This window comes from Xiphophorus hellerii, chromosome 19, assembly GCF_003331165.1.
Source record: "Xiphophorus hellerii strain 12219 chromosome 19, Xiphophorus_hellerii-4.1, whole genome shotgun sequence".
Lineage (NCBI taxonomy): Eukaryota > Metazoa > Chordata > Actinopteri > Cyprinodontiformes > Poeciliidae > Xiphophorus > Xiphophorus hellerii.
In genome coordinates, this window is record NC_045690.1 from 18,673,836 (window position 1) to 18,692,331 (window position 18,496).

The 18,496-nt window shown below is 38.5% G+C and overlaps 1 protein-coding gene across 2 annotated transcripts; it reads left to right on the top strand.

Moving 5' to 3' along the window:
• Positions 1-894: 894 nt before the first annotated feature.
• On the top strand, positions 895-15,276 carry LOC116709662 (uncharacterized). Of its 2 annotated transcripts, none has more exons than XM_032548324.1 (5): positions 895-1,072; positions 12,107-12,718; positions 13,209-13,539; positions 13,617-13,792; positions 14,341-15,276. In XM_032548324.1, exons 2-5 carry the CDS (start codon positions 12,114-12,116, stop codon positions 14,552-14,554), a joined length of 1,326 nt encoding a protein of 441 aa, XP_032404215.1. In that variant the 5' UTR covers positions 895-1,072; positions 12,107-12,113; the 3' UTR covers positions 14,555-15,276. The 2 variants fall into 2 exon arrangements, with proteins under 2 accessions (XP_032404215.1, XP_032404214.1); XM_032548323.1 differs by lacking the exon at positions 895-1,072 and adding an exon at positions 5,197-5,297.
• Positions 15,277-18,496: the final 3,220 nt, after the last annotated feature.

The window sequence follows — 18,496 nt, forward strand, 5'->3', positions numbered from 1 at the left end:
ATAAATATAAATAAACAGAGGTGTCAAATAGGTTAGAAATGATTCTGAAAAATTGTAACATTAGAAAAAAATGTAATTTAAATACATATTTTTAAGCTTTGATTTCTGTTAACTGGGATTTTACCACTTACAGCTAATGAAAACACAGTATTTAAGATTGCAACACTTACATCTGACCAACAAAAAATATTTGAGTATAGAAACATGTGACAAATAAAATGTATGTTTAGTATCTAAAGATGAACAGTTTACTGTGTTTATTCACCAAAGTCAGGTTTGTCTCCAAAATGCACCCTTCTGGTTAAATGAAAAAAAAAAGAGAGAGAGAATTAGTCAGAGGGTTTTACTGTTTGAAAACATTTAATTTGTGAAATCCTTTCTTGTAAATTAATATTTTGTTATGTAAGAGGAATAAAACTACCCTATTAAATGTTTAAATATTAGGACTCTGTTACCAGAGACTACCTCTAGGTGTCACCAGTACCTTTATTCTCTGGATCACAAGAGAATAATAATCGTCAGTCACTGAAGCCACTTTTCTAACATCCATTAAACATTTAATTTCCTAGTTTACAGTCTGATCATAAATTATTCTGAGAGCTTTTTTTACTTCATCGTACCGCTTTCTATTGGCTTAGATATGTTTTTTTTACTTCTTTATTATACCCGCAATTTTCATTTTTTTGTCCTATTTACGAAAACATAACTAAAAATAATCTAATCCATTGAAAACAGAGTTTATTCAAACATACGTCACCTTGAAACATTTAAAGCTCGTCGTTCGAGTATTTTTGATATGTAAAGTTTTTTTGTGGTTTTATATGTCGGCTGCTCATTGGCCATCCTCCTCCCAGAGTATTCAGGACGACGTAGAGACGTGAAGTGACTCTCTTACTGTGATGCATGCTCTCTCCATACATCACTAGTGACTGGCTGGTGTTAGTGGGTGATGGCTAAACGAAATAGGAGGGTCCGGAGTGCACCTATAGGAAATTGATTTATCATTAGTCCATCACCCGCTTTCTCGGCGTCTTGTCTGCGAGACGAGCAGTGGCTGCAGTCTCAGCTTCGGGTAAGTTTGATAAAGTCATTTTTTAAAAACGTGTGCGATCTTAGAATGCTTTTGTTATTTGTGTGGCACATCATTTATTATTATTATTATTTTATCTTGACCAAGTACTCATGCATAAATTCATTTTGAATTAATTTAGTTGTATAGTTAAGTGCACTTTAGAGTTAAATGCGTGATTAATGTAAATTTTTATTTATTTATTTATTTATTATTATTGTTTTGCCCTTTCCGGTTTTAACTAGTACGATCTGGTTTTTGTCCTTCGGGGAATCCTGACATCTTATTGGTTACCTTCATTACAGTAAAGTAATGCGCATCATTTATAAAACGGTGAGGAAAAAACTGTTATATGGCCATTGTACTGTATTTCCACGCTTCTCTATGTGCTAAACTGATTTGAATTGATTGTTCACACGTGTTCAATCAAACCCTTGAAACTGGTTCTACGTTGTATAGTCATGAACTTCTTCTGTGTCATACCTTGACATAGAGGAAGTAATGGCTCCGTTTCAAATTCTCACTAGAGTATTTTAAAAAATGATCTGAGACAAAGCATTGGGAGAAGAGAACTGAAACTAGAACAGTTAAATACATCGAAAAATAAATTGCACGCCTTAAGCTAACAGTATCTCTGGATTTGAGTCTAAAGGTACTTCTTTTTTTCTGGTTGGCTGATTGGGCTGAAAATAGTTTTATTCATGTCAACAGTTGATTTCTTTGGGCAGAAAAGCTAATGAGCAAGTTCCAGAACCAATTTGGTGGAAAACTTATCAGCTGGTGGTGATTTTCAAGACTTGTAGGTTGCAAAGGCACCTAGCTGTCACTCTAATCTGCGGCTGCCTCCAAAGATTTTCTATCAGACTGAAGTCTGAAATGTGTATTAAAAAGAGTCATTTTACTCTCTTCAGCCAAAGCTTGAAAAAACCTTAACCTGAGGGGAATGCGTGGAGAAATTATTTGTTTTTTCATCTTATTGAAGAATTTTTGTTGATAACCTTCAAATAAGAAGGAATACTTGCATTTACTATCAACAAGTAGACATACTAGTGCTGGGTTCCAGTTTTACTCTGAACTAGGACATTTCAACTTCCCAGTCAAAAAAATAATAATCTGGAATGCCCTCCAGAGTCGCGTTTCACACTGGGAAAGTGGGAGCAACTCCAACTACCAGTTACAACTTGTGAGACCAACTTTGTATTTCATAATGGCCGCTCCTCGCATCAGCTGTAGTAAAATGTGGTGGAAAAACATACTTATTTTACAAGACAGACCGCAAGAGTTGATCTAAAATCAATGTTAGACGTAGTGCCTGCAACTCTACACTGAACAAATTAAAAATGGTGTCCAAATTAAAGGACAAATATATTAACATTTAAAGCAGGGCTGAACAAGATCAACTTAGAAACGATTCACTTCAGACATTTAAAATGCAATATTTTTGCTACAATTATCAATTCTCACAATAACATCCAATAATCAAAGAAGTGACAAAGGTCTTCTACCAGTGGCATCTTCCAAGTTTCATCATGATCTGTGTATCTTGAGGTTGTGACTTAGGCAACCGACCACAACCTCCAAATATACATTACATCTGTGTAATGAAGACATCTTCATTACTGGGACTATTTTTTACTTAAGTCACTGTATAGCACTTTTAAAAGCACTTTTTGCACTTTATTAACAAGCACTTTATTTAGCACTGCACTTTAAGTATAGATTTGCACATAAATAATTTGCACACAAGAAGTTTTAACTGTATTTATTGATTTTTTAGTGGTTAGCATGTAGCTTTTTTTTCTGGGCTTTGCACAGCTGCTCCTCATTGAGAAGTGAGGTGGTTGCCTGTGAAGGGAGGATAATTGGTACTCAGAGCAATGAGCTACTGGTGGGTAAAAATGAGCAAATGTTTGTGCATAATCTGTTAAGTGTGGAGTGCTAATATAGAGTGACTCACCTGTCTTTTCGGTGTTCTCTCCAGGGTGTTTGGACAAATACTGCGCTAGGGGTCCAGACACCATATATAGTTTCTGGGAGAGGCCATTGAAAAGTGGGGGGAGGATTGTTTATGGGTTTTTGTGGTGTTTCGTTATGGTGTAAGAATAAAACATAAAATATTTATAAAAAGGAAATGTTTGTATTTAGTAAAAGGTATTTTATTTAAATAGGTGGAGATTGGTGAATTGAGATTCCCCTGTGTATTAAAGGTGGTTTGGTCCGTAACAGCTGGGACTATTTAAGGCTGCAGTTTCACCTGTGAAATGATTGTTGGTGCTGTGTGAAGAATAAACCACTGCTGTTTCCACCTGACTCTGCCTCAGCTTTTCATCCTCACTGTAAAACCCAACCGCAAAAGGCTGCCTTGTTACAATCTGTGTTGTATCTGTTGCTTTCTCTTTTGTAATCTCAATGCATGATCTTATGAAGTTTTAGATTGAGCTTTCTTCCTGTTTTTTTTAGCAATGTTTGTTTTTTACAGACATGTACTGGTCTTAATTTTGGAGCAGATGTGAGGACTTGATGTAACCATTATTTGATGTACTGACCATTAACCATTATTTTTTACCTTTTGCTATGAAGATGTTTTCATATACAAACTAGGCCAACCAAGGTTGGCCACATCGTGTTAAAGTCTTAAAAGCAGCCTACTCCCCCTTTACATTAAAGTTTCACTCTCACTTCACAGCACTGATTAGGTTTCTGTTTTCATTGGCAAAAATCATTATTTCTCAGGATCAGCCTGGTTCTTCAGGTTTGTAACCAACTCTTCAGGTCTGTTGAAAGTCAAGGATAGTTGTTTCTACAGCAGCTGTAGGAATGAAATTGTTGTATGATGCACATTGAAAAAAATGCTCCTGTAAATAGCCAATAAAACTCCCAATATCACCAACCTCTAGCTGCTTTGCATCCCACGTTGGTAGGTTGTTATTTGGATCTTGGTCTACTTTCAAACGTTGCAGCTTGCGCAGAAACCATTGACGGCCAACGTTCAGTGATCTGTTTGCTGGATCTCATCAGTACAGCTTAATTCAGTAGCTGAAATAATCAAATAAGTAAAATCAATGATCTAGCCTATCTTTCCCTAATGCTGACACTGAGAACCAAACAGGGAACCTTTGAGAGAGACAGACAGAGTATGGAATTTTGAACCCCAGAACTGGCCTGATGATGAAGAAGGTGCTGCAGCAGCAGGAGGAGGAGGTTGTTGATCGACGAAGGCAGGGATCTCTCTAGATCTGATGAGCTTTTGTCTCTGCATGGATGGTGAGGTCACACAGGACTTGGGTGCTGGCAAGAAGAGTACTGATTTAGAGCGGCAGGTCTGGGGTCTTAGGGTGACTTCCTCATGTGTGTAGCGTTCTTCAGCTTCTTGTCTTGCGGCTCTGAAGCTCCCTTCACCTTGTCTCGCAATCTTTCTGGTCGGTTGAGATGTAGACGAGCTGACCTCATGGAAGGAAGGCACCAGTTCTTCTTCTTTGTCTTTGCCTTTGTCTTTGCCTTTATCTTCATCTTTTTTCAGGTTGCTCAATAAAGTTGACACCCAAAGTTTTTAATATGTGTGGAAATTTTTATTCTACTCTGACATTTTGTTTTTGTCTATAAAACATTTTCACCCCCTTGGATGCTTTACCCTTTGAATTCTTTTCTAAATCCATCATAATCAACAGAGTAGCTTTCTTTGACAAAAAAGTACAAAGAAAATCTTTCATGTGAAAGTGGGATATTCATGCAATTATTTGCTTATTTACTTGTCGTTATTTCGTAGAAATCAGTTTCTACTTTGACATTAAGTGACTTTAAAGAGAAGCCACATTTCCTAAATTTTATTGATTTGTAAAAGCAACAAAAGGGCAAAACATTGACAGGTTGGCCCATAACAATAAGGAGGGGAGACAAAGTTATAGATTGTAAAGTATAATCAAAACCCTAACAAAGACAATACATATGAGATGTAAGTATGTTTAGTGTTTGTCTGACTGATTGTGAATCTGAGTGAATAATTCAGGTGTTTTTCAAACCCGTTCTTCAGAACCCACAGTACTTTTTGTTTTAGGTGTCTTTGCTCCAGCACACCTGTGTCAAATGATTGCATCAGGTGCTGCTGAAGGCTGTTAATCATTAATTTATTTTAGTCACATGTGTGACAACAGGGAAAAACATAAATCATGGGATTGTGGGCCCTGAGGAAATACTGCCATAACCTGTTTGCTGTCGGAACAAGTACAAGGTCAGGCCTCCTTTTTTGTTCTTTCATCATCAACGCTCTAGTGACTTTTGTTCAGTTAGTCTCATTGTTGTTGCAACTTCCGTCTGTTTTAAGTTGTTGTTTTTAGTCCAGTTTCCTTATTTTCACCAAGTGCGCTCTCTGCAATATCCCACCAATATTTTTCCCATTTTTAAAGGGGCAGTATTATGTAAAATTATATCATGTTTTGGTGCTATTCCCTCATCAAAAACATACCTGGAGTGTGGCCTTGATTCTTTCATGCATGTTTTAGAAATCCTTCAATCTCTAATGGAAACCACTCAGCTGTGTAAAACACCTGGGTGGACCAAGCGTCTACTTTGAGGCGCAACTCCTCCTCAGAGATACAGTTTCCAAGTTGCCAGACTTGTTACACTAGTGTTTTTCAATCTAGTAAAAAAGAAAAACACTACGTTGAAGTTTACCCAAACCCTAGCGAATGATTTGGAGGAAGTAAAGAAATGAGGCCTACATTTGTTGTACTTGTCGATCAAAGTTCAAAATACTTTTTCTTGGGGCGTGCCGTGGTGGCGTAGTGGTTAGCTCGACCCGTATTTGGAGGCCTTGAGTCCTCGACGTGGCCGTCGCGGGTTCGACTCCCGGACCCGACGACATTTGCCGCATGTCTCCCCCCCTCTCCTTCCTCGTTTCCTGTCAGCCCACTGGACACTAGAGCCCACAAAAGACCCCCTGGAGGGGTAAAAAATATATATACTTTTTCTTCCCATCCTTACATGGCTAATTAGGTAACTTGGGAGTGGAGGACAAAAAATCTGATTTGCAGCAAAGAAAAAAGTTTGTATTAAAGCTGCAGTATATAGCTTTTATTAAAAAAAAGTTTACTTACTTAAAAATACATATCGTTTTTGTTAAAACCGTCACTGTTTGTAATATGAGACAGATAATCGTTGAAAAAAAACAAGCTCCTCTCCTCTCTGTGGTCTTATTACAGTCTTTAGAAATGCATTGCAGATGCCTCTTTAGTTCCTCTCATGTTAATATTCCTTCCTGTTTCTATTGTATTCACACTCACTCATTCTATTCACCTGCACTACCCTCAGGTGAAAACGCATCTCCATGCCTCCATGTGTCTCACCTGACCTGCTTTTTGACACCTGCCCTTTTGAGGGCTTTTTGACACCTGCCCTCATTGCTCAGGGCAGGTGTTAAGAAACAATAAGTTTTTCTGTAATGTTTGAATTCTGGAGTGTGTGTATATGATCCTTTGTCTGTGAAATGTTTGTCACCTTGTGGGATTCTCTGTTTTCCTACCCTGATTCACATCTAGTTCTTTACTCTTTACTTTTTGTTCCTTTTTTCCTGTTCTTGAGTTTTGTAAATATTGTTTATTACATTTCTCAATGTTACCTCTCATTATACACTGTGCCTTCACACATTTTTTCAGAGTAACATTTATAACTGGAATGATTTATTATTTTATGAATTTACCAACATTTTTGTATGAACTATTATACATTTTTTAATAGCTATGTATATTAGACCTGTCACCTGTCATACATGTGAATGATTTCTACTTTGTTTGTTTTAACGATGAACCCCAGGAAGAGTAGTTGGGTGTAACAATAAATGTATTGCACAGCACACTGGTGACAGGGCAGGAGTGAGCATATGCGTATTTTGCTGCTTGTGCAGGACGTTGCAGTAGGGGAGTAAAATGCAGTCAAACGTAACACCGGAAAAGTCCAGGTAAACGCCATGCTGGAGATTTGTCCCGATATGCTGAACAATAAAATTAAAAGTGCTGGTACTGCATACCGGTGCATGTGGGCCTACTTAAAGCTCTGGTTAAAATTAAAATGTTTGTTAAAGGAAGCCCTTGTGTCATGACTGGACCTTTTCAGCTTGATACAGGGGTAAACTTCAGTCACACGATGCTTAATGTCTGTCTGGATTAGTAGCCAAAGGAAGGGGTCATGGTTCAAAGGTCTTGATTGCCCATATTGTGCAGCTCTTTAAGTGCAGTGTTTCTGAAATAGGTGGTTTCGTTGGCATACAGTGTGTTTCCCACGCGTTTTGTCTGTGGGTTGAATGCTCCGAGCTTGTTGGGCAGCCACAGACTTTTGCACTGCACGCTTTGCTTTTGCTGTCTCTACTTCAGCTGTGGCTAACAGTTTCCATGTAGCTGTTGTGTCTTTTAGCTACCTCAATAGTGTCTAGAGGCAACTCCTCAGAACAGTCTCTCATTAAAGGTTTTATACCCTCTAGCATTTTTGACAAAGCAAATGCATCACTTTCTTTTCCTGGTGTGCTATAGTGAAGTGAAAACCAGCAAGCTCTGTGATGCATCTAGATATGGTTGCATTCAGTTTGGTTGTTGACAAAATGTACAGAAGCAGGTTGTTGTTGTCATAAGCAGGAATTGTTGGAGCTTAGTCTAAATAGTCTCTGAATTTGTCCTGATGGCCCATTTTAAAACTAGAAATTCTAGTTTTTCCAGCTCCTCTTTGTGTATGGTAGCCATAAGAAAAAACTCACAGATTACCACCTGGACCGAGCCAAAACGAAACAGTTATGTGTAATCTGGAAATTTAAGCACTGGTGAGTTGATAAAACTTGTTCCTCAAGTGTGCTTGGTGCATGTAAGTCCATGCAATTTGTTCTGAGAAGGGCAAAATTGACTGTTTCTTTGGTCATCTTTGTGTCACTTTCATGGAGTCAGATTTGTGATTTTTGTCAGCTTTTAACAGACAGTTTGCGTTTCTGGAAAAGTCTTGAAGTAGGAAAGATCTAACATTTTTCTGAGCTGACCGACGTATCTCTGGTTTTATAACTGAGTTTTTTGACTGCTTCAAGGTCAAGGCTGGTGTGTCTAAATAGTACACCTTGTGCTTAAACGTGTCAAACTTACTCGACTTGCGTTTTACATCAAGGTAACTTAATCTCTGGAGAACTTTTCTCATCTCATCCTCCAAGTGATCTCTGAATGTTTTGCTATAGACTGAGAGTCATCCAGATAAGTTTGGCAGGTTTTATCATGCATTTCCATGATTCAGGGCTGAAATGCTGCAGGAGTATTCCCGAGTTCAAAAGGGACGGAAATCTACTCATACAATCCTTAGGGAGTCACTGACATCAACTCATGGTGGTACGATTGCATATTATGTTAGTTTGCCCAGAGTTTAAAAACACAGAAACCGAATGATGAGGACATGGATACGCAACTAATTATTCAGTTGTGTATCCACATTTACTGGTGCTCAGGGATGTTTGCTTAGGTTCTGTGGATGAGGGAATAATGATGGGTTACAAGCAGGTTCCAGTGATTAGTGATCAGCCTCGTATACCCCAAGTGGCAATCAGGTGGACTGGAAGTCAGCTGGGTTCCTGCCTGTCCCCTCAGGAATCCTCGCAGCGCCTGCTGGTCCAAGAGCGACAACCACAATTTTCCATCCAAATGATTCAAAAAGTCCTTGATTTGTGGGAAGGCCTGTGTGTCAGGATGGGATTTTCTATTCAAATTTCTGCAATCTATGCAAAGTCTTAGGGTGCATTCACACCAGTCATCTTTAGTCTGCTGTACTTGAACACTAGTTCAGCTCCAGTTTGCATGGAGGCTACACCTGTTTTAATGCTACTATCTCAGTTGAAAGTTTAGGCGGTATCTTATCCTCTTCCATGTAATTCTTTACAAGTAACTTCTTGTTTGACTTCACTGCACATACAGATAGACCGTCATGCTTGGCATCTTTTCTTGTTCTTCCTGTTCTCCATATTTAACCTCTATATCAGAGGTGTCGTGTTTCAGAGTCTAACAGGTGAGGCTGCATGTCTGTCCTGAGAATGACTTTGAAATCCTACATTAGCTGCTTCAGCCACCAGTGTAGTAGTGTTGTTTGGTTTTTCAGTGTGTCTGGAGATGCCTCTTTCATTTGCCTTTTGTTCATTTTGTATCATCTTCAAATTTCTCTAAATTTATCTCAGCAATTTTGTCATTGAGCAACAACAGTTGTATTCAATTCAGTTCATTTATACAATGGCAATTCACAACAAATGTTACCTCAGAGCACCACACAAACAATTTTAAATTTAATCACACACACAATGTGGTTAATGTGTAGAAGTGATAACAATCAATTCTGCTATTAATGCATTGAGCTCACTTCAGTATTCAACATAGTTTGAAAAGTTTTCTAAGGAAACCTAGCAAATTGCATCAAGTCATTGACTTGCAGCATTCACTTAGAGTGGAAAAGCGCCCGCATTGTGTGATTTGACTTTACAGCAATCGTTCATACTGAGCATGAATGTAGCGACAGTGGAGAGGAAAACCTCGAAACCTCCAGCAGAACCTGGTGCCATATGAGCAGATGCACATGAAAGAGAAGGAAGGAAACAGGAGTACTTTCTATGTTAATAAAAAGTTAAAATCAGCAGCAGGAGGAGAAGTTTCAGTTGTTGGCATTTTCTCAGCCAATCCCCCGCCTCCACAAAGGCACCGCAGCCTAGTGGAACGCCAGTCAGATGTAGCTTCCATATAGAGGAGAAAAAACTGAGCAAAAACAAAGTTAACTTGGAGAGTAGTAGAAGAAGAAAGTGAGGAAAAAGTGGAGGTCAGTTTGTCCTCCAGTAGGGTAAATCTATAGCAGCATAACAACGGAGGCGTGAGGAAGGCTGTCTTTCCAGACTTTATTTACCTGTCCACCCCGTCACACTCTGTCTTCCTCTACTCCCCCACTTGACTGGGTAAACGTCACTGTTTTAACTTTAAGGAAAGTTTTAAGCATTGTCTTAAAAGTAGACAGGGAGCAGGGAATTTTTTTTTGTCATTATACTGATAATGATAAACGTATTTCCCACATTTTGTGGTTGTACTGACACCAGGGATGTCATTTGATGTGACAGTACTGATTAGATTTACCAACATTTCAACTTATGTGTCATGATGGCCGAACCACTGTGCTTCATAATTAGCATTTTGGTCACATGTCTTTTAGCAGAAAATGGAGTCCAAGTCATTCTAACCATTCCACATGTTATTTGCAAGCAGTTTGAATATTTGAAATATTTATATCTACCAAATACTGCAGTCTTTTGTGATCGTATGCGTTAAAGTTGCATCTAGAATTGTTGTTCAACTTTGTGCTTCTATAGTTAAGTTTTTCTCTTGCTCTCTGTGAAGGCGGAGGCTTTTTTCCTCTGCTCCCTCCCTGCCCTTGCCTGCTCCGCTTGCTCCGCTTGCTCTGTTTTTGTGATCTTTTTCTCTATTTCTGGTTCCTTTCTTTGCACATCCTCCAAATCTACAAATCTGGTCAACCGGTCTCTCAATGCAATTGATCAAATTTTCTCCATGAGAAAACTGGGCACAGGCGAGCCATCCTGTCCTGCGGGGACACACCCGGCGGGATACACCCTGGATTTATTCCTAACAGGATTTCTGCTGTTTGGAGCTTGCAGATACCTGGCTTATCAACAAATTTGGCAAAACTAGCAAACACTCAGACTGTTGGTGTGGACAGAGACGCAAATTGGATGCGAGTCTTGCTGAGACTCGCATCCCAGCTGAGGACTCTAAAACTCACTAGAGGGATGGAATCAATCGAGGAGAAGTTGCTAGTTTTGGTTCAGTGCCAAACTAGTTTGGATAATTGGGAATTGAGATAGACTTTAGGGAAGATTGAAAGTTATAATCTACCAGACCTAAGACATTTTGTATCTGAACTGGCTTTCCCCGTGTTGCTTTGGAAGGGCTGCATCTTTCCAATCTCTTTGAAGATATGTAAACATAGCGCTCCTTCCCACCTCACCCCTTCCTGTTATCCATGCAGCTGAGCGCTCCAAAAGACATTTCTTTGATAACATCTTTATCGGACTTCTGCCGGGAGGCTGAGCAACGTGGTTTCATGGCCCTGTGATGTCACCGCCTTCACTCAAGTCTTTGTTTTATCTGAATGTTGCCATGTGACCTAATGTGACCTTTCCTCTTTTTATTTCATTCCCCTTTATTAATTAGAAACTGTGGAGTACTCATTTTAACCCAAAAAAGGAATTGGATTAGTCACTCTTTAGCTTTTTTTTTTATTAATTTTTTTTTAGAAAATGTACAGTACTCTGGCCAATATTATACTTCTTGGATTAATTTTTAGATTATTATGCAGAGAGACTCCTATTAGTGCAACCCAGAAAAGGAATTGAACAAACTTAGAATCCATTAAAAAAAAAATCTTCCAGAACAGGAACATTTAGTTTTTATTCTTACTTAGAAACTGTGGAGTACTCATTACTTTTTACAAATTTAGAGCATACTTAGAAAGTCCAGAGAATACTTACCTACACTTATTTGGCAACCCAGAACAAGGATTAGAACAAACTTAGAATCTAGAAAAAACTACCTTATAGCAACTGCATTTTAGACTCATATTCTTCCAAACCAGAAAACAAATTAGACCAGAGGATACTTACTTATACCTATCAACCAGCCCTGAATAAGAGTTTCTAGTTTATGTATTTTGGATCAACTTTATTAGATTCTTTTTAGACTCCTGTTCTTCCAATCCAGAAGTGGAATTAGACCAGAGGATATTTACCCATCAACCCTGAACAGGAGCACCTAATTTACATACTGATCACTATTCACACACCAATCTCAACAGAGATTCTTTTTCTTCTTTTGCTGTTTCCTTTGGTTTGTTATTTTGTTTGTATTTCTGTTTAATTCCTGTAAAGCACTTTGTATTGCTGAAAATGTGCTATATAAATAAAATTACCTTTACCTTTAAGGCCTGATTTATGTAACAGATTCAGAACGGTTTTTTCTCTTCCTTTGATTCCAGGTTCTGCATGAGGCCAGGAATCCATTTCACCATGTCAAAACCCATCAGAAAAAAGTTCCTTATCCTCTTCTTCATCACCATATGCATAATCACACTCTTGGTTAGCAGTAGATCAACCAGCTTCAACCAGAGACCTGTTGTTCCAGAGGTTTGTCTGCGATCAGTCTCCAAAGAGAGCATAACTCCCCTGAAAAACACCAAGCACTTCTTAGTCTCAGCCTACATGGACCAGAGAGTACAGGGCTTTGACATTCGCCTCATCGGGATGTTTCGGAGAGACTCCATCCAGGAACTCCATTGCTTTCTCTGCTGTGCCGGCTACACAAGTGAAACCACTCCAGCGACAATTTTACAACACTCTGACAACTTCGGGTTTCCATTCGTCACCACAGATGTCATGTGCCAGATTCCTAAAACCTGCAATGCCACACATGTCACTCTTCTGACTCAAACAAGGCCTGAGAATGGAACCGAATACATCTGGCTTCCCTTAAGGAACAAGAAAACTAATGGAGGAGAGGAGAAAATGATGGATTTCACTGTGTGCGTCTCCAATTTGTTTGGGGGCTACAACAATGTGCTGCAGTTTGCACAGACACTAGAGATGTACAGGTCAGTAATCCTAAACTTTACTAGTGGCGTCTTGAGCTCCAATCCTTCAGCAAATTCAATGGTTGTCAACAGTTATGTGTAGCTAGCACAGGTTAGCTTGTAACATGGTGGATCCTCTTAGCTCTGGTTTGCACAACATCAGCTGGCAGGTGGCCAGACTCAATAAAGCTGCGTTTCACAAATCTCAAACAGGCAGCCAGTGTCTGTGGCTGTCGATGGCAATCTTGGGGAGTCAGTAATTGAAAGCTTCCTGCTGCAGATTTGAGTAAAACTTAGATCAAGGTCTATTCATTCGGCCAGGAGCAGAGGATTCACAAACGGTATCCTGCACATTTATCTAACTTAAATTATGTGTGCAGATTGCCTTCCTACTGCAGGAGAGAAGCACCTTGTAACTGCAAAGTTGCAAAAACATTTAGCACTTCAGGCTGCTTTACCTGCAGTGTCAAAATGTTTAGTAGGTGATTTTATTTTGTCTTTTTTGTCCAAGGTTGCTCGGCGTGAACAGAGTGGTGATCTACAACACCAGCTGTGGCCCAGACCTTGATCGTCTTCTGCAGAGTTACAGCCAGGAGGGCTTTGTGGAAATAGTTTCCTGGCCAATCGACAAATACATGAATCCATCGCGAGGCTGGCTCTTTTCGCAATATGGTGGCGATATTCACTACTTTGGCCAGCTCACCACACTCAACGAGTGCATCTACAGATCCATGGAGCGTTCCCGCTATGTCCTGCTAAACGATATAGATGAGATCATCATGCCGTATCAACATGACAACCTGAAGTCTCTGATGGACGAGCTGCAGAAGCAGCATCCAAACGTAGGATCAGTGCATTACGCTTGTATTTCCAAATATGTTTCCCATCTTTTAATTAAAGCATATTCACATTTTTTTAGGTGGGAGTGTTCCTCATTGAGAACCACATCTTTCCCAAGCATCACTTTGAACCAAGTGGGAGGTTTCACCTTCCTAAGTGGAGCCGGGTGCCTGGAATTAATATTCTGGAACATGTTTACAGAGAAGACCCTGACCGACAGATTTACCATCCACACAAGATGATCGTTCAGCCAAGGTAGGCTGAGAAATGCATTCAGCCTTAATTTATATTTAAATTAAATAGGTAAAGTCCAAATTTAAATATATGGGTTTTTTAAAATTACAGTAAAACAGATGCTCAACCTCTTCGGACCATAGCGGGATGTTGTACAGTGGTTCTCAAATGTTTTTGTAACCTGTACCACCTCAGTAAATACAATGTTGTTTTTCCTGGTTTACATTTTTAAAATGGTACAACGGAAGGTTTTTTTTTTTTGTTTTAGAAGAGGCTCGAGGCCTTGAACCCTGATCATCATTTTTTTACTTTATTCCGCCAATAGTATAGCCCTATTCTGGTAGTACTACCTTGTTCTCATAGGCTACTTCTTCTACTGGCTTGAACAGAGAGCCTTAATTTGAACTCTGCTGTCACCTAGTGACAGGAGGCTTGCTTAGCAGTCAAACATGAATAAAGACAATAGTAAAGTCTGGTTTCTCATGCATCATGAGCAGTACCGATTTAAAGTCTGTTTTACAGTGCTGTGTACATGACCAACATCTCACTCTTGTGTACCCGTGTCGTAGGATGGTGGAGCAGACATCAGTGCATGAAGTGCTTAAATTTTTTGGGCAGAAGTACAAAGTCCCGCTGGACGTCTGTCGGATCATTCACGTCCGTGTTGCCCTACGGAAATTACTAAAACTGGAGGAGCTCAATGTGGACAAGCGGCTGTGGGACTTTGAGGAAAAATTGATTCCCAATGTGGACAAAGTGTTGGAAGATTTGGGGTTCCTATAATAGAAGTTGAAGGATGGGGTCGGAAGGAAAGACCAGCCAACGAGGATCCTGTTTCGCAGCTTAAAGCAGATGGTGAATGTATTCTTTCAGAGGGAGCTTGTTTAGTACTTTCTTTAGACTTGTTTTTCCCATAATTTATAGCCAGCACACACAAGTCAGTTTTGCGATGTAATTATGTGGTGTATTTGAAAGGTTTTGCACAGGTAGTAAAACTATTCATGTACATGTAACACAGGAGTAAACTCGTGCTTTTTATTTCAGCAGGTAAGTCCTATTTGTAGCAGGGATTCATAATAGCTAAAGCTGATCCTTTCCTTGATATTTTTTTTTTCATTTTCATAAATGACTCAGGGATTTTTAAGTTATTTGTTTTATCAACTGGAATTAAGTTTGCATGTAAAGGTATTTTATCAATGCTAGATGCACAAGTAACAGCATTTAATTCCTAGAAACTTGAAAAATGTGTTGTCAATGAATGTTCACACAGGGTTCTTTATACCTTTCCTGCCTCAGGGAAGCATTTTATGGCAGATCTACCAAACCTTTTAACCCTCCTGTTATGTTTGTTTCTGAGGTACAGCAATAATGTTGGTGGGTCAATTTGACCTGAGGAGTGTTGATTCATGCAATAGTGTCAGAAACCAAACAAATCCTCCAAAACATTTTTGTATCTGATTATTAACTCCAATACTAACAATTTCAATCACAATTTGTGCAATAATGTTTTGTTTCTTTTTATTTCTCACATATTAAGGATCAATGATGACAATTTACTCATTTGGACATAAAAAGTGGAATTTAATTTTTTTTTATGTCCACTGAAAAAAATCTACAAACAAAAAAACAATAATTTCCCTGAAATTGATCTTTTGTAAAAAAAAAAATATATATATATTACATTTTGAGGGGTTTTTTCCAAGGGTGATCTTTTTAATTGAACTTGAGACACTTATACTGTTCTAGGTCAAATTTGACCCGCTGATTAAAATCAAGATAAATGAGTCATGTAGAGAGTATTTATGTTTTCCTCCAGTTCAGCTGAGTTTCCACTCAGTGTGGGTGGAGTTTGCCCACAGTAACAGAAAAGATTCCCGTCAAAAGTTGCATGAACACCTGCTTTCTCGCAGTTTCCTACTGAAGTAAAGAGAATAGTGAGAAAGTGGGCTTGTGGGGGTGCACGTGTGCATGAATGTGTGTGGTGAAATATGGTTCATAGCTGCAAGGAAACATATAGAATTTAACATTTTTGAAAATCTTTTTTTACCCTTTAACTTGACTGCCAGGTCAAATTGACCCGAACAGTATCGATGTAAAAAGTAGACACGGGGGCTGGGGGGGAGGCTGCAAATGTGTAAAATGAATCAATTTTCAATTTATATGTAGAGTGAACCTATTAAGACAAATAGAAAAGGTTTCATGCAAAAAAAACTTCCAACTATTTAAAAAAAAAAAAAAAAAGTAACTTTAAAACGGGTCAATTCGACCCGAAACATAACAGGACAGTTAATGCTGCCATTTACTTTTGAACACTTTGGATGTGACTGTTTGTCTCTTACTTTGCATGTGATTTCTGGGTTTGTGTGTCGGGAATTAAATATCGCCACAGCTTGTGTGTGAATATGAGCAAGCACAAGATGGTATGTGGTAACTGCACTGTTTCTGTGTACTTGATTCTTTTTTTGGGAGGAGTTGGGGGTGGAGGGTTGTATGTTTCATGTACTTTTAACAAATATGCAAATAATAAAAAAAAACTTTTTATAAGTTACGTACTGCTGCTTTAATATTTGCTACAACTGCAAAGTTTAGAATAGTTTTCTCATCAGCATTTGGCATCAGCTTACTCTGGCAGATGAAAAATTGTAAAATGTTAAGGGCCTTAAGTTTTGATGGCATTTGTCGCTCTCAACTTTGTGGATTTTCTAACTACATGTAGAAAAGAACATTCTGTCATCCTGGGTTATTTGTTCTGTATAGCAGAACAAAGGATCTGCATTCTAGCTCATTTGCAGTTCTGAAAACTTCCTGTAATGTTTTTAACAGGTCATATGAGGAAATCCAAAGGTATGCCATGAAGATATATATATTTGTATCCTTATCTGATTTTTGTTCAGTCTTCATACTGTTTTACATTTACATGTAATTTGAATATATTAATGTAAAATCCAAGCTGCAGCAAGAATCCATCAAATTTTACCATTAGCCCACTGTCTAAAGCTGTCCAGAGGTACCAAACGAATTGTTTGATTTTCTGCTGGCGTCTCTATTGTATTCACAGAAACATTTTCAGCTCCTCAGTCTTTGAGATTAATATAAACTGTTATGTGGAATGTCCATGCAGAGTTCACCCCAGTGTATTATAAGCCTGGCAGACCACCAGGCTTTACTTGTGCCCCCACCAGGCTAAGCAAAATTTTTTTTCCAATGCATTTTTTAAGACTTCATAGTTGGTGTTCAGGTATTAATCTTTCAATTTTTCAGCAACACATAATTGTGAAGTAACATTTTCAATTGTCACAATTATGTCAATTGTGACAATTGACATAATTGTCAAGTTAAACATTTTTTAACTCAAAAACACAACAGGCCGCTGGATGAACAACCACCGGGACTACCAAGTTTTCTGGGGGAAATCTTGAATCTTACTGTTTTTATTTATCCCAAAAGGAAAGCAAATGCTAGAGTTGACAAAACCTTAATTCCTGGAGACATTTCCTGTGGACTGTGTCAAGAAAATCCGAGCTCATCCCACTTCCCCATGCTGGAGATTTTAGTTTAACAGTAATAATAAATAGTTATCTTTAAAATGAATCACTCAAGTGACTTCTAGGCCCAACAGTAGACTTAGGTGTCAATAAAATAAATCTGGTTGTGTGTGTTGTTTTTGTCTCATGCAAACTTTGCTTTAATTCTACTTTTTTCTATCTAATCATAAGAAATCATAGTCAGACAGAGAGAGTCATTAAACAGGAAAAGCAGGTTTCCTGGAAAAAGAGGAAGTTAGTTTCCAGCCTGCAGATTTATAAATATAGCTGAGACTATTTCTTATTTTAAAGCATGAAAGTTTTAAAGAATTAAATCTAAACATTTTGGTAATTTGATAAGATTCAAAGTAAAATACTTATATTAATATTGGTTTACTTGTAATAATATTTACACGAACATTTGTGAGAACACTTACAAGAAAAACAAGTAACTGTAACTTTGGCATCAAATAATTAGAATCATGGATTATTCTTGGTTTCTTTTCAGAAAAACATCTGTAATAACTCACATTAGGATTATAATAAGTATAATTAATAAGTTATGGTTATAAAATCATAAATGAATGATAAATCAGAGAAGCTGAAGAAAATAAATGTGATATAAGTTATGGTTATAAAATTATAAATGAATGCTAGATCAGAGAAGCTAAAGAAAATAAATGTGATATAAATGTGATTTTGACATTGAACTTGAAATGGTGTAAAAGGTGTAACTGCAATTAAACATCACTGATATGTTGGAGGTAGAGAGTAGGTGAAAGGTGAAAGGCAAGGAACTAACAGGAGAGCAGAGATGATCAACGCCTTATTTAGGTGAAAGGTTGTGAAGACAACGGACATAGGAGGTTGAGCAACCTGGAGACATTAGCACAGACATCAGGACATAATGTCTGTAAGACAGTGATGGATATGAGATCATCTGTCTAAGCAGACAGCCAATGAAAACGCCCCAAAAGGGTGGATAAACCCTATAAAAGGTGGGTGCAAAAGAGGAACCTTTCGTTGGATCCTCCGGGCAGCTTCGAGCCAAGAGATGGACAAAGAACTCTGCAGCTGAAGAAGAGCCGGGGCCACAGAGCCGAAGACTGTCCTTCTCATGGAGACCAACCCGTCTGGCCCACAATCTGTGGCTTCAAATCGCACTTCTCTCATCGGCTGGGTTCAGACCCCAAAGACAAAG

Bases quoted from the DNA above. Each gene is read 5' to 3' on its own strand.
- LOC116709662 (XM_032548323.1), top strand. From the start codon at position 5,236: ATGGGATTGTGGGCCCTGAGGAAATACTGCCATAACCTGTTTGCTGTC. The intron at 5,298-12,106 runs GTCAGGCCTCCT...CTTTGATTCCAG, and splicing joins GCTGTCGGAACAAGTACAAG to GTTCTGCATGAGGCCAGGAA. The intron at 13,793-14,340 runs GTAGGCTGAGAA...CCCGTGTCGTAG, and splicing joins AAGATGATCGTTCAGCCAAG to GATGGTGGAGCAGACATCAG.